The sequence below is a fragment of the Amphibalanus amphitrite genome, unplaced genomic scaffold, assembly GCF_019059575.1.
Source record: "Amphibalanus amphitrite isolate SeventyFive unplaced genomic scaffold, NRLGWU_Aamphi_draft 000357F_arrow, whole genome shotgun sequence".
In the NCBI taxonomy this organism is placed as follows: domain Eukaryota; kingdom Metazoa; phylum Arthropoda; class Thecostraca; order Balanomorpha; family Balanidae; genus Amphibalanus; species Amphibalanus amphitrite.
In genome coordinates, this window is record NW_024881851.1 from 307,072 (window position 1) to 321,400 (window position 14,329).

The 14,329-nt window shown below is 47.8% G+C and overlaps 1 protein-coding gene across 8 annotated transcripts in view; it reads right to left on the reverse strand.

Moving 5' to 3' along the window:
* The window catches only part of LOC122389399 (TBC1 domain family member 13-like), an 18,026-nt gene continuing 3,697 nt past the window's right edge, over positions 1-14,329 (reverse strand). For 3 of the 8 annotated variants that reach the window (XM_043381368.1, XM_043381370.1, XM_043381367.1), the window contains exons 2-10: positions 8,272-8,343; positions 6,451-6,524; positions 5,653-5,778; positions 4,299-4,458; positions 3,890-4,046; positions 3,156-3,357; positions 2,824-3,025; positions 949-1,071; positions 1-589 (exon numbers count right to left, since the gene is read on the reverse strand). In XM_043381368.1, coding sequence (XP_043237303.1) covers positions 469-589; positions 949-1,071; positions 2,824-3,025; positions 3,156-3,357; positions 3,890-4,046; positions 4,299-4,458; positions 5,653-5,778; positions 6,451-6,524; positions 8,272-8,291 — 1,185 coding nt within the window. In that variant the 5' untranslated portion in view covers positions 8,292-8,343 and the 3' untranslated portion in view covers positions 1-468. Of the gene's footprint in view, positions 590-948; positions 1,072-2,823; positions 3,026-3,155; positions 3,358-3,889; positions 4,047-4,298; positions 4,459-5,652; positions 5,779-6,450; positions 6,525-8,271; positions 8,344-14,095; positions 14,177-14,329 lie in introns of those variants that run through there. The other 5 variants (XM_043381371.1, XM_043381369.1, XM_043381373.1 and 2 more) reach the window with 5 other exon arrangements.

Sequence of the window (14,329 nt, forward strand, 5' to 3'; positions counted from 1 at the left end):
TTCAGCGCCCAACGCGACCAGTTTATTTTACGCAAGTAACTATTGCTTCAACCAAAGCCCGATAAGTTGCATTACATGTCTTATAATCGGCAAAATATTACTACTGATAGCATCTCCAGAGTTTTGCATTTTGATTAGTTCACGGATTCCGTCGCATTTGAGCAAAATATGACGGTCAGTGATCGATCTCTAAATGGCAGTCACAGCGTACCGAATTATTATAGCAATACATATGAAGCACTTGTGAGCATACATGTATGAACAATCTTGGTATTCATATAAAACTGACTGATGAATATCATGCACAGGATATTAAGTATACTCTGCTGACTTGTCAACAGCATTTCACGACGCTCGTAACAAACGCCACCACGATACCTCGATACACAGGAAAATAACAGGTGCATACACAGCTCCTTGACGAGCAGCCGGCCGCAGCCAGGCCCCCTACCCCTCGGGCACGGGGTGTCACCGCGACAGCAGCCACTCGGCCTTGGCCAGGACGGTGCGAATCTCCATCGGCGGGTAGTTCTGCAGCAGTTTCATGTTGTGCGCAAAGTCACCGGACATGAGCTGCTCCCTCACTTGTCTGTCGGTAAAAAAAAAAACATAAAGTAAAGAGGGAAATGGAAACGTACCAACTACCAACCTTTCTACATACATGTCATAAAAAGAAAATCCTCCACTATCCCGCAAAATTATCAAACGAAGCAATGCGTTTTATTGTATCCGTTTTTACCGTAACAACTGAAAAAAGAATGGGAAGCTACGACGGCTCCTCCGCCAAAAAACAAAAAAAAAGTGGAGGAGCCGAAACAATCAAGTGGTCTAAACGATTTCCCAATGCAAATTTAGGTTCACAAGCCGACTCGAGGACTGTAGCCATTGAAAGCCTGCAGCACATGACTCACTGAGCATTGTTTGGAGAGGAAAACACCCAGCACTCACATCATCATGGCGCAGCACACCTCCGTCAGAAAGTCGAAGCGCTTTTCATCCGCGAACAGCGAGTCCCAGATTCTTATCACGTCGGGCAGGGTGAACTCTTGTGACAGGAGAAGCGTCATCCACCTGCGACCATAATGTATTAAATAATATATGAATTCATTTGTATGTTTCAAAAAATTATCCCACACCGGACCTATTGGTTTTCGTTTTCTACATACGCGCCGGCCGAGAGGGTGGGGACGGGTACGACCCCCTCCTCGACGTTTCGCCCCTGATGGAGCTAGAGTGTCGCGAAAAAAAACAAGCTGTGCGCCGTTACGGGAAGCAGCGATTGGCACCCGATTTCAAGGTCCTTGGTCAACCGGTGACCTCTGAGGTGAGGTCAAGGAACGGTTCCGTTTTTTCGTGAATAACTTCGCAAAAAAAACGGCCACAGAGCCGCGATTTTGGCAGCATCGTGTTCGCCTTGCTCAGGCGCGTCGAATGATATACTTTTTGTTTGGACGAGGTTAACTTGAGGTGTTGACCTCAGGTCACGGTCAGGTCAGAGCCCCCCACCCCCCCCCCCCCCCAGGTCGCGAACTTGGTCGAAGGAGGTCATGTCGCATATCATTCGATTCGGCCGGTCTTCCCGAGTCTATTGGTGGCTTTCCCGACTCGCTAACTTAATTTGGTCAGGAGTTGTTGACGAAAAACGCTTATGACCCTCGTGACGTCATTAATGACGTCACGCAAGGTCAACAATGCAAAAGTGAAGCATCAAAACTTGCAAGGAGTGTATGAAATCACGATTCCGTGTGGTTGATATAGTTTGAGATTATTCCCGGCGCCAAAATAGCAGTTTTCATTTTTTTATAAATTTAGTCCGAACCTTTTGATGGGAAGGATTCACAAGGACAGAGCCACCGCTAAGCGAAGCTTGTTGCGATGACCATGCCCTCTACCCTCCGATCGCGCAATTCCGATTCTATGGCAGAATTTAGAGTCCAAAGTTTAACGTGCGCACAAAGCCGCGCACGGCCGGTCCCCTCGCTGACTTCACCTGGCTACGGCCTGCCACCAACCGCAGTCATACCTGTCAGGAGGCCCATAAATGTCGAGCGCCCGTCGCGCTTCGAACCCGGACTGTCATAACCGGGAACGCGTGCTCTCACCACGCGGAGTCCAACGCTCTAACCAACTGAGCTACGGGACCGGCAATTGACTTTCCCCATTGACTTATAATAATGAGGTCACGAAACTGAGCAGACCTCATGTGACCTTTAGGAAAAATCCGAGATATTAGAGTTGTGAGACTCTAATGGAAGGTCCTGTGAGTTTCATCTCCCTTTGAAAGCTCCTCTGACACTAAGGGCGTTGCGAAATTGCGACATCTAAAGACCGTGCAGATGTTCACTTATGACGTCATAGGTCAGTGACCTGACTTGACCCGAAAATGCGGTTGGTGTAAAAAAAAAATCCGGCTTGAAGCAAAGCTCAGGTACCTATGCCGAGTTTCTGCTCTCGACCGCCAGCGTGTTCGGAGCTATCGTGAAAAACCTTATGGGGGGGGGGGGGGGGGCGGCGCCCCCTCGGCCGGCGAGGGTTAATCCACGGGTCGTATGAATTGTTGACATCAAATTTGGACACTGATCCAGACTAATGCGCATAATACAGTCGAATGGCGAACCACTGGCTACGTTAACGTATTAAAAAAAAAAAAAAACGGCGAGAATAAAAGCTATTGAATGCAATCAGTAAAGCCAGCATGTCCATTGCGGACCATTCAAATATGGAACATGTGCTGATGAAGGGCACCCAGCAGTCTCTGTTTGCCTCCCCATCCCCACAGACCCTCCCCATTGATCTGACAGGTAGGCAGCGTCTCTGACTGACCGGAAGGCGAAGTACTGCGGGTAGAGCTGCTGCACTTTGAGCCGCACGGCCAGGTGCGGGTCGTGGTGGTGCAGCCGCTCCATCAGCAGTCGCAGACGGAAGTTGATGCCAGAGTGAGAGTCGTCCAGCGTCTTTATGAAGAAGTCGCGGATCTCAGACATCAGGTTGGTGAAGACACCGAACGTGTCCGCCTCCGCGTGCTCTGCACGGAACGGGATGAGCTCAGTTACACGGGAACAGGTGACAGCGGAACATTGACAGCGTAAGATTGCGTAACATTACACAAGTATAACCAGAGCCGAGAGAGAGAGAGAGAGAGAGAGAGCCGTTACCTCGCCAGCGTGCGTCCGGGTTCGAGGCAAACGTGTAGTAGATGGGTCCGACGATTTCGTTCATGCCCTGCACGTAGCTCTGTCCCGGGTTGAGCTTGGCGTAGATGAAGAGGATGCGCTCGACGACCTCCCAGTGGGCCTCCTGGCCGCCGGGCAGCGCCGCGTAGTCGTGCTCCTGCTGGCGCCGCTTGGCGTCTACCTTCTGAGGACGGGACGGGTGGAGGAGCATTGAAGTGTAGCACAACGCGAGGGGAGCCGCCTAGACTCGAACTGGAGACTTATCGCCATTTTCCTGAGAGAATAGTTTATGTAATAATTTTCCGTCAAGCTACCAGCCTACATAGTCATGAGCTGCCCTAAATTGGTAATGTTGAATAAGATTCAATGAAGCTTTGCATACGTCTCTGTTCATGCATACACGAGTAACTGTAAGCAATGCATAGCGTATATCACATAACATGGACACTTTGAATCGATGATAAACAATAACGAATTTGTAGTTACAAGTCAAGCGCAAAAAAGCAGGGGCCTTTAGACAAACCTAATTAACATATAATAGCATGATAAAGCCGAACGGACGATATTTGAAGTTTGAAAACCAGTAACGGCGACTATCAACGTTTGCAATGTCCATATCGTCCACTGCGGGTCGCTTTCTGACGCGTTATTCCCACCGATGAGTTCCATGGACCCATTTCGAGCCAGCAGCCACCGCCGTCTCCGTGTCCACTGACCGTCTGCATGCCGAGGCCGACTCGGCACACGCTGGCCGAGTCCAGGTAGACGCGCTGCACGCGCTCGTGCAGCCGCTCGTGGTAGTCGCCGCACACCACCTCCTGGCACGGGAACTCGGTGGGCTGCTGGAAAAACGATATGTCCGGACACAGACGCCTGCCAGAAAACAATCAGCGACGTCAGGTGAACGATGTGCGGAAAGCTGGACACCAGTCACCCTTGTTCACGAAACTCGAACGCAATTAAGAGCAAAGCGACGAGGAGAGGGTCGGTTCTGCACCCCTCGCCCGTCCAGAATGCAGAAAAGGTACGAATACGGTGAGTTTTCAGTCATGGGCTTCCATCTAGGAATTACTTGGTGGACATAAATCCTCCGAGAGAAAGATGTGGAAGTGTCGCTCCACCGACCTGACGTCTTTGTCGATCTGTCCCAGGACGTCGTTGTCTTTGAAGAAGGTCTGCCACTGCGAGTTGGGCTGGTCGCTGAGGGGATGGTCGTGCTCGGTGACGTCGACACGGGCCGCCGCGGACCCGCCGGCGGCGCCACCGGGACGCACCACCATCTCGCCTGACCAGCGGACGGCCGTGATCAGCTCATAGATCTCAGCTCACAGATCTCACTTCACAGAGCTCACGGGTCTCAGCTCACACGGCTCAGTTCACAGATCTCACATATTTCTGCTCACAGGGCTCACCACTGCAGACAGACACCCGTGACGCGGACGACAGAGTGCCACATTTCACAACATTGAACATATGACAGCGTGAGCGAACACACTCCGATCAAAGAACAGATTCGATACAGTTCAAAATAATACTGACGAAAAATAGCAGCCATAGCTTTGTCGACCAACACTGAGGTGTCATCAAAGCATCTGCTTCGAAGATACCGGACCGTATCTGTCTATTCGCCCATTGAAATATGCAAGCTAAGTTAAAAAAAGTTCGTTAGAACCACCCAAAAGTTGACCATTTCAAGGCCGATATCCGAAGCTACACTGGGCGAAATTTCGGCATTATCAGTCCAGCAAAATGCTTCAGCACGTTTCAGTTGTCAAGTACGGAGGTGCGCAACACGTTTAAATTTGTCTAACATGTGGACAAGATTGTAACGAGCATCATCTGTATCAGGTAATATGATCGCACATCCACTTAAAGGGACCCTCCCACCTTAACATTAGTTTTGAGTTGAGATAGCCAAATTGGTGGCCATGGCCTGAAAATACCGGTTTGGGCATTCACAACATCGAAAAATGCTTTAATTCGGAGATATGGAATTTCAAACTTGCAGTTTTCGGATTCTAAGGGGCTAATGCATTGGTATGCCCCCTTAGAATTTGTGACGTCAGCGGAGATCTAACGATTTTTAAATCTTTTACTAAAACGTTTGGCAGCACGCGGTGGTATATGCTGCTTTGCGCGCAACAAATGCCGCACTTTCAAATAAAGTCGCTAGGAACAGCGGAGATCCCAAAAAGTAAACAAAAGTAAAAGTCTAATATCTTGAAAACCGGTGAATATTTTTCGATGAAATTTGGTAGATATTCATTTTTGCTCTTTCTGTACCGAGCGACATCACTTTCATGCCAATTCATTAACTTTTTTGAAGGTGGGAGGGTCCCTTTAACTTCAGGAAACATCGCACGACAACGAACAAATTCAAGAAACGCATTCCATAGAGAAAGTTGTGACAAGTGAGATGGTCGCTTTAAAAGTCCGGGCAGCCCCAAAAGACTGCGGAGCACATTGCAACGCTACTCACGGACGAAGCGGCGGTAGGCGCAGCGCTGTCCGTCCAGCGCCTCATCCCAGGCCAACCGGCTGGGCGGCAGGTAGTTCAGCAGCAGCTTCCAGCACAGAGCTCGCCGACCGTTTTCCACAGGAATACCTGCAAACATTACATTGTCAGTCGGCCAAATACCTATAGTGATTATACATCCTACAAATTTCGACGGTTCAAACTTCAAAGTCATTGAAGAATCATTCATGCAGAGTTTACTTGACGAAACAACTCTCTTTTCACTGTCACAAACCAGATGAAACTTTTCAGATGGAACATAGCTGGCATGCAGAAAATGAGCTGGTAAAAGAAGTTTAGTAATAGGAGCTTCATAACTCACGAGACCTCCACTCTTTCATGTGTGCTTCATGATATAATTTGTTTACGAATAAATCAATGACAATACGCATAATCCATAGGCGTAGAAACGGGGTGTGTGGGGGGTGGGGGGTCGGAAAGGGGCATGGTGCCCAACTTTTCAGCCATTTTGAAAGGAAAATCTTTATTTTGATTTAAATACAAAACTAAGAGCAGGGAATGGTTCCGCAAGGTCAGATGAGCACGAAATTGCAAAGAATTTCTTCATAGGGGTATTGGGGCTCCCACAAAGTGATATTGAAGTTTCGCTGGCCCCCTACTTTTTGTGAGGTTCCTACGCCCATGGAAATCTATGACCTTCTTCGCTAGGCAAATGTGTGTGCGCGCATGTAGGTTTGCGCATTTAGAGTATTCGAAAACAAATAATAGTTTCGAATGATAAAAAGCAAATCATTGACTTACCTTGAAAACAAAATTTTCGAAGTGATTTCAAGCATATCATATCACTTTCCAGCATCCAATCCAGCTCTTTCAGCCTGGCAAAAGAATCCAGCAATATGTTACATGTTTGACAGGACCGCACACCATGGGCTTTTTTCTTCAAAATGTCAATAAATATTGTCTTAACCCGCGCACCGACCGGGAGCGTTTATCCACCTTCTCGTCCCTTCTCGTCGTCGGTGTCGGAGTCGGAGTTTGAGTCGGTCGGAGTCGACAGTTCTGCCCTGAGTCGGAGTCGGAGTCGCCAAAATCTTACCTACACCGACTCCGGAGTCGGAGTTAACGCTGCATGGCTCTACGTCATGCACTGCACTTGCTTGATCGACGATACTGCGCTCGAAATTACGCGAAAATATCGCGAAAAAACGGCGGCGCTGCGCGCCGCCAAATTTTCAGCACCCTTTTGAAACATCAATTTGACACCTCCGTACAAAATTTCAAGTCATAGGTCATCTTAGGTCAGGAGTCATAGAGGTCAAACTGAGGTCATGTTCGAGCAAAGATGGGCAAAAAACATGAAGTTTTGAAACGCTGACAAAAGCTACAGTTAACAAGCAATTTCAAAGTTCTTTATATGGTCGTGTAGAGAAATGACGGCGCTACAAAACTGTTATCTCGTATTTTCTTAACTTTGTAATTTTGACCTCCAATAATAAAAAACTGAGTTGTTTTAATAAATAGCAAAAAATCCCAAACTTTTTCGAATTTTGAAAAAGAAACAGAACATGAATGATAGCCCCTACCATCTTCTACCTACACACAATTTTTTTTAGATCGATACCTCCTTTTTTGGCAAATTATAGCAAAAAAAACTGTTCAATTCAGACCAGGTAGCGCAAAACAAAGACCACTATTAGACTCCACGTGACGAGCTGCATCGAATCGATCGATACCCATTGTATGCAAAAAATATCAACTTTGAAATTTGACCTTTTCTGACCTGACCTTGACCTGACCTTCACCAGAATATAACCTTAACTGGCCCCAAAGGCTGCATGACCCACATAATCGCATTTGTCATGTAAAATGGACCAAAAAACACGCACATGATTTTTTTTATATTTTGACCCTCAGTTACCTGACCTCTGTGACCTGACCTGGTATCAGTGACCTCAAATAGCAAAATATGTGTTTTATGGGCAATCATCATCGATGATTTTCAATGACATGCATTTTACTCGATTTTACAACGCATTTCTTGAAATGCCTGTAAACGGTGAAAGGCAGACATTTGACCTGACCTGTGACGTCATCGGTTAGACAGAGGTCAATGAAATTGGGTCACAAGGTAGTTCCCTGTTGGTGCTATTCAACGCCGTTTGCTGCTTGTCGCTATGTTGTGTGGTTCTCGAGATCTTAGGGGGAGGGGGGGCAAAATGACCCGTTCCCCCATCAGGGCGCGTTGCTCGGCAGACCCCATCAGGGCGCAGACCCCATCAAACCCGCCATAATGCATCCGGCCAACATCATTTCACATGAAACCACAAAAAAACTGCAAGCACGCGGATAATGTGAGCCGACATACGCCCAATCGCGATTCCGGCCAAATATACGTCTCTAGAAACAGGTCAGAGGTCAAAGGTCATTTGGGCCACGGCATGCAATTTGCAGGGTAGGTGTAAACTTGGCCAACTCGAGGTGATGAAAGAATTGTCGTAATTGGCCACTGTTTGCGCGAGTTATTCGCAAAAAAAAGAGGGGTCTGTTTTAGAAGCTCCCAACGGTTGAATTTCTAGAAGGTCACAGCCTATGTTTACACTAAACCTTGCTACAATATCTCACCTTGATTTGAATGATGTCATGTTGTATTTTAGCTGTGTGGCAGCCTCACCATTCCAATATTGCTCGGTTTACCTGAAAATGCACAGTTCATGGGTAACATAACACATATAGCTAAGACATCTAAATGGCATATGGCAGTTACAATCTCAGTTACACTGATAGGTCTTCTTGGGTAGGTATTTTGGGGCGGTAGTCGTAACTCGTTAGGCAGGTATTCTTACCTGATATTCTTACCTGGTAGGGTTCGCTTATGCCTGAAACAGACTCTTTCCGCGTTCAGGAAATCGCATGCGAGAGCCTATTCAAATACATTATAATTCTTCCCGCATCAATCGCATCCGGGAGGTGCGTGCGATTGATGCGAGCGTGCTTCCATGTATTTGAATAGGCTCTCGCATGCGATTTCCTGACTGCGGAAAGAGTCTGTTTCAATTAGTCTTATTAGGATTTGATTGGGGATGGTCTTTTTGCAACCATTTTGCAACCACATTTTTGCAACCACTTTTTTGCAACCATTTAAAGGCACTATACCCAGAGACGCTTTCTAATTAAACCAAACCAAATATTGATGTTTAGAGGTCGCGAATCAATGTCAAAATTGAGATTTTAGTAGCAGATTTCATTATCATTAAAAATCGTTTCTGATTTTCCTATTACGCTGTAATCGGATGATAATAAGGTATTTCTTAGTCATTTTCATATTTTTTGTTGATATTTCATGCAGCTTCGGTCACACCAGAACGCTGGTCTATGTACTCCACTACTCCAGTTCCTCCTCTTTAGTAGATAGATTATTGGCGCCTCATTGGAGGGAGGGGTATCATGGACAACAGTCACCCAGATCACTTTGTGTGTAGTCAGGTTAGCAATTGCAGTCGATCTTCGGGTGCCAGGTTAGCGTTTCCTGTGATCTTTTCAACGACATGGAGGAAGAGCTGGCGCTAATCTTTGTCTTTCATGAGTGCCAGTCCTACATCAGCGCCATACCGCGCCTGGTGAAGTCATTCACCACCCGCAGCTCCCGGACTACACGAGCTGCGGTTTGGTGGCTGCTGTCCTCCCAGTGGCCTTGGTCATTGATGATGAGCCCCGCGTCCAGGTCGTGGATCCTTGAGAGCTTTTTGAACGATGGTGTGAGGAAGCTCGCCAACGTCTCGGTCGCGAGAGCGGCGTTCATAGTGTCCACTAAGGACTTATGGGGCGGGTCCTCGTCCTCCCTCTCCTACAAGTCCATGGCCCGCACCATGTCTTGATTGAGCTCGAGGGTCGGGGTCTAAATGCTCAAGAGTCACCAGCCGATCGCTCAAGTACTACAGGTGACGGCCGAAGAGCGGGACTGTCGCCTTCGACAGCTCCTTGTCGGGGTACGTGCAGAACGAGTTCACGAAGATCAGGTCCAGAGCCGGCGCAGTGGCAGTAGAGTCCCAAACCAGGCGGCGGCGGCGGCGGCAAACTTGCAGGCAACGGACAGCGCACAGCGTCTGATGACCTGGGCCTCGGCCGCCGTCAGCCGGAGCCGCTCCCTGAAGAGGAAGGCATCCACAGTGCGGATGGTCTTTGCCATCCACCTAACTCAGTGGAGTACTCTGAAGCGGAGAAACGGATGTCGTGCTTGGAACAACTCCACCGAGAACAACTACGCAGAGCTCCAGAAGTTTTCGGTAGTCTTCCCGGAGTTAGGCATAGTCCAGCGATGGAAGCAATGGAAGCTGACCAGCAGCTCGTCCCACTCCGGAACGTCGTCGACGGCGAACGCCACCGGTGTGATCCTGTCAGTGAAGTATGAACTCCCACCCGCCTTTGAACCTCTTAAACAGCCGGATGTAGAGGCCGCTCGAGATTCTAGGGCAGGTGGAGAAGGCCTTCTCTACTCTCTAGGACCAGCTCTTACACGTGGTGCTGGCAGGCCAGCTGGAGGACGGGCCGATCCAGCTTCTGCTCAATAAGGGCTTAAGTACCGTTCACCAGCATGCTGTTTGCTGTCGTGGCGTCGAAGCAAAGGGCCGCAGTTCCGCTTCTCCAGTTCTTAGTCCCCCAGCGCTGTAAGCATGGCCAGCTATATAATAAGCGTGCTTGGATGGAGGGGAGGTTGGGAACGGCGAGGAGCTTGGCCGCCCCGATTCCTCCCCCCTCCCCATCACCAGGACCTAGAATCGGTCGACACTCCTTTTCTCGCGATTCAGGATTCGCGGTTCAGCCGGAGTCGTATCCTAAGTTCCATGCCGCAGTTGATAACAGGCTCACGTGTTCTTCACACATAACGGTTGGGCAGTTTGGCCCGGTCGAGGCCAGTTCACTGTTGGGGACGTCCGCTCGCCCGCATGCGCTTGGGAGTGTGAGTCGACGTTTCTCTCTCATGGTAGCCATCGTCAAAGACGTTCCCTCCGTGTGCGCGCCGCAACGGCCGGGTAAGTCTGTTGCTGGCACTGGCACTAGAGTCGGAAGAAGCGCCCACGGAAGAACATCCCGAAATCACAATAAACCAGTGCAGCTCAATGCACACTCTCGCCTCTGTTTTCGGCCGCCGGCGATAGGCTGACTCCAACTTCTTCACATTCTCATTGACAGAAAAGGAGCATGTCTCAAGAACCGATAGTACCGTGGGGCTCGTCCTCCCTTTGGAACAGGAGAGACCGGTCACTCCTCACACTAATCAGATGATATGACCTCTACTGCGAGAAGACACCGGTCGCAGGCCAAAACAGGCCTGACATGGGTGAAACAGCCCAGATTAGACCTGTCTTGGCCTGACCTGGACTGGCTACGATCGGCCGGAAGTGATGGGATAAACAATTGTTATACAAATAAAGGTCAAAATAAGTCGGAAATGACGCTTAATGACCACATATGTCATTTCAAATAGGTTTAAAGTAGTTTCCAAAAAGTCGATTTTTTCCAAAAATGTCAACTTTGACTTCAATTCGCGACCCCTACAATATTTTTCAAAATCATTTTGCACACATTATTTTTACGGGAATGGAACCAGAAAACTACCCGCACGCCTACAGGGTGTAACGAAATTATCCGGACATCTTTCTTCGCGCTGTAATTAAGAAGCAAGACATTCTGATATTTTCCCTTTTGAATTATTATATAGCCACCTTTCATAAGAGCGCAGGTACACATTTTTGGAGCATTTCAGCCACTGGATTTTCCAGCACAGTGGGTTTCATATAGAGTAGCGCCTTACTAACCTGTGCCCGCAGTTGGGCGGCGCTGGTGGCGGGTGTCCCCTCATTCATCTCCTGATGGACAATAGTCCATAATATATCGACGGAATTGCATGGGAACTATTTCCAAGCCATAGCCCTTTAGCCCAGAAGAACAAAAAGGTCCTCTCGGCATCACTTCTCATTCTGCTAGGGACTTGAAGGTGGTGCGCCGCCCCGTATGAAGACTGCGCGGCTTGAATCAGGTATCGGTACACGTTCAGAAACCGAGCCATCCTGTGCCGTCTGGTTGAGTGGCTCCAACCAATCGCTAGCCAGGATGTTGCGCCGGTAATACTCGTCACTGATAGTGGTTTTCTGTGTCGTCATGAACAGCTTGAATATTACACAGCAGCTGAACATGCTCCAGGTCTGGATTTTGGCCGGATGTTTGACGCCGGCGACGGCCGGCACATTCGAGCTCCTGGCAGCCCACACATGGCCGATTTGACGGTTCAACGGGTATCGCAGCTCGAACAGCTTCCCATCCGACCAGGTCACCTCATTCGTGTCTTCCTTCGACCAGTGGACACGCCCTGGCCTGAAGCCAAAGGTGGTGGACTGGTTGTTTTCCCGTCAATTTCATTGTCTTTTCCAGTTTGAAGGGCAGTAAAACCAAGCTAAAGGGCGGGTAACGGTGAATCATGATGTGGGACCTCTTATTATCTACCTTGGTAAGAATTCGAGTCAGTATGCGGATTAATTGGTGCCGTTTCCTTGTCGCTATCTTGACAACTCTCCTCACCACTTGGCAAAGGGCGCCTTTTGCGATCGAGGCCGGGCTGAGTCTGCCACCAAGTCCCAGCTTATTACGCCTCAGGCAGATGTGCTACTGGCTGCTGCTGATGTCCAGCTGCTGACAGACCAGCTTCTGGCTCATGCCACCATGCCACCAACACGTAGCCTTACTACGAAACGAGAGACTGTACTCCTTTCTCTCCACTGCCTTAAACGAAAACTTTCAAATGAACCCGTCGGCGACTCGACTCTTACTCAGAGCAAGAGTCATTTCGCAAGGTCAGGTCACTGCTGAGTTGAGAGCAGATACCAGAGGTATGCATTCATCCAATTTTCCAGCTTCTGACATTAAAAGAGAAACTGTGCGAGCAGATATGGCGAAAAAATAGATGTCCGGATAATTTCGTTACACCCTGTAATTCACCCTATTGCTAAGTGCCACCCTAATGTAGGTAACTAATTTGTAATTGTTTAATATCTAGAGCATTAAAAATTTTTGAAACATCTAGTACTTTACATCTAATTTGAAATGTGTCATATTTTTTAAATAAAATGTATTTTTTACCTTTAAACGCCCGAAAGATATCGGCGGTATAGGATAAAATAAAACCCATCTCGTAGGAAGAAAAATATTTTAAACATCAAGCCGATAGGTGAGACGTTTAAAATATTTTCTTCCTACGAGTGGTTTAACCCTCGCCCATGTAGGGAGGGGGTTGGTGCAACCCCCCCCCCCCCCCCCGAGGTTTTTCTTAGCTACACGCCGAACCGTTTCAGATAGCCTGCTCAAATTTTCAGTAGGTACCCTATGGGGCATCCTTTGCGCAACTTTTGGTATTTTTTTGTCAAGGTCATGTCAGGTCACGGAGTTATGACGTCATAAAGGGAACAACCTCCGACCAGATTTACGCTAAATTGGAGATTGCTTCACATTGGTATAAACGCCGACTAACCTGACACACTGATGGATTGTTTTAGAATCATAACTGGCTGATTTGACATTGGCACAATGTCCATTGACCTTTTCAAGGTTACTAAAGGTCAAGGTCAGGTCAGTGACCTCGGTTGACCTGTAATGACTTCTTGCACTTTTATGCCTTTTCGGGGTATTTTGATGCCCTGAATTCGAATTTGCTATCCATTTCAGGCATCGTCGGTTATTTCTTGTAGTCCATTTTGGGTCAGGGTCAGGTCAGTGACGTCACACGCCTGACGTGACCCAATGCACAAATGACCTTGCAGACTTCCGATGCTCCCAACGCATCATTTTTAGAGTTATGACATCGAAATACACACCAAACGATAGAGAATTGATCAAGGATCACGATAGTGAAGGTTTCAGGTCGATATCTCTTACCGTTTTGCCGTAATCGGCGCGGAAATCTGAAAAAGTTAGATTTTTCTGAAAATTTGACCTTTGACCGGTCATAAGTAGGTCAAATGTTGACCTAGGACCAAAAAATATACCACCAATCGCGAGATCTCGTTGAGAGCAATCCGTTGGTCTTTTCCGCTAAGCTCTACGACGCTCCGTTTTCAAACGCCAGGGGGGGGTCGCACCAACCCCCCCGCATGGGCGAAGGTGGCAAAACACCGTTTACGGGCGAGGGTCAATCTATATAAAAAAAACATACTATCTATGATACAATGTGAAAACCAGCAAGGAATTCCTTGATTGAATTATTTGAATTTAATTCAACTTCGATTGAAATTTAAATAACAATAAGAGTTCAAGTTTGCAATTTCATTTGCAGTGAGGCTGCACGGTGCAGCCTCGGCAAGGTGAGTTCGCAGGATTCCAAAAGCGAAACTTCACTTTTTATAAAACTGATGTGACACATCACACGGATAAATACCAAATATTTGCCAAAAATAACCACAATTGAAGCCCCCAACCCCCAACCAACGCATTACGCCACCTCGCCAAACTACCACGCCGCTTTTGTAACTTGTGCTTCAACTGGACTTGTGGAATGCAAAAAATATTAATTTTAATGACGTCAATGGCTAGAATCGAGTGCTAGCAAAAGAGGACTTCCTCTGCTCAAGATATAGCGTGTTTATTAATTTTACTCAAGTTCGGGTATATTATTTCTATTATGTAAGCTAAA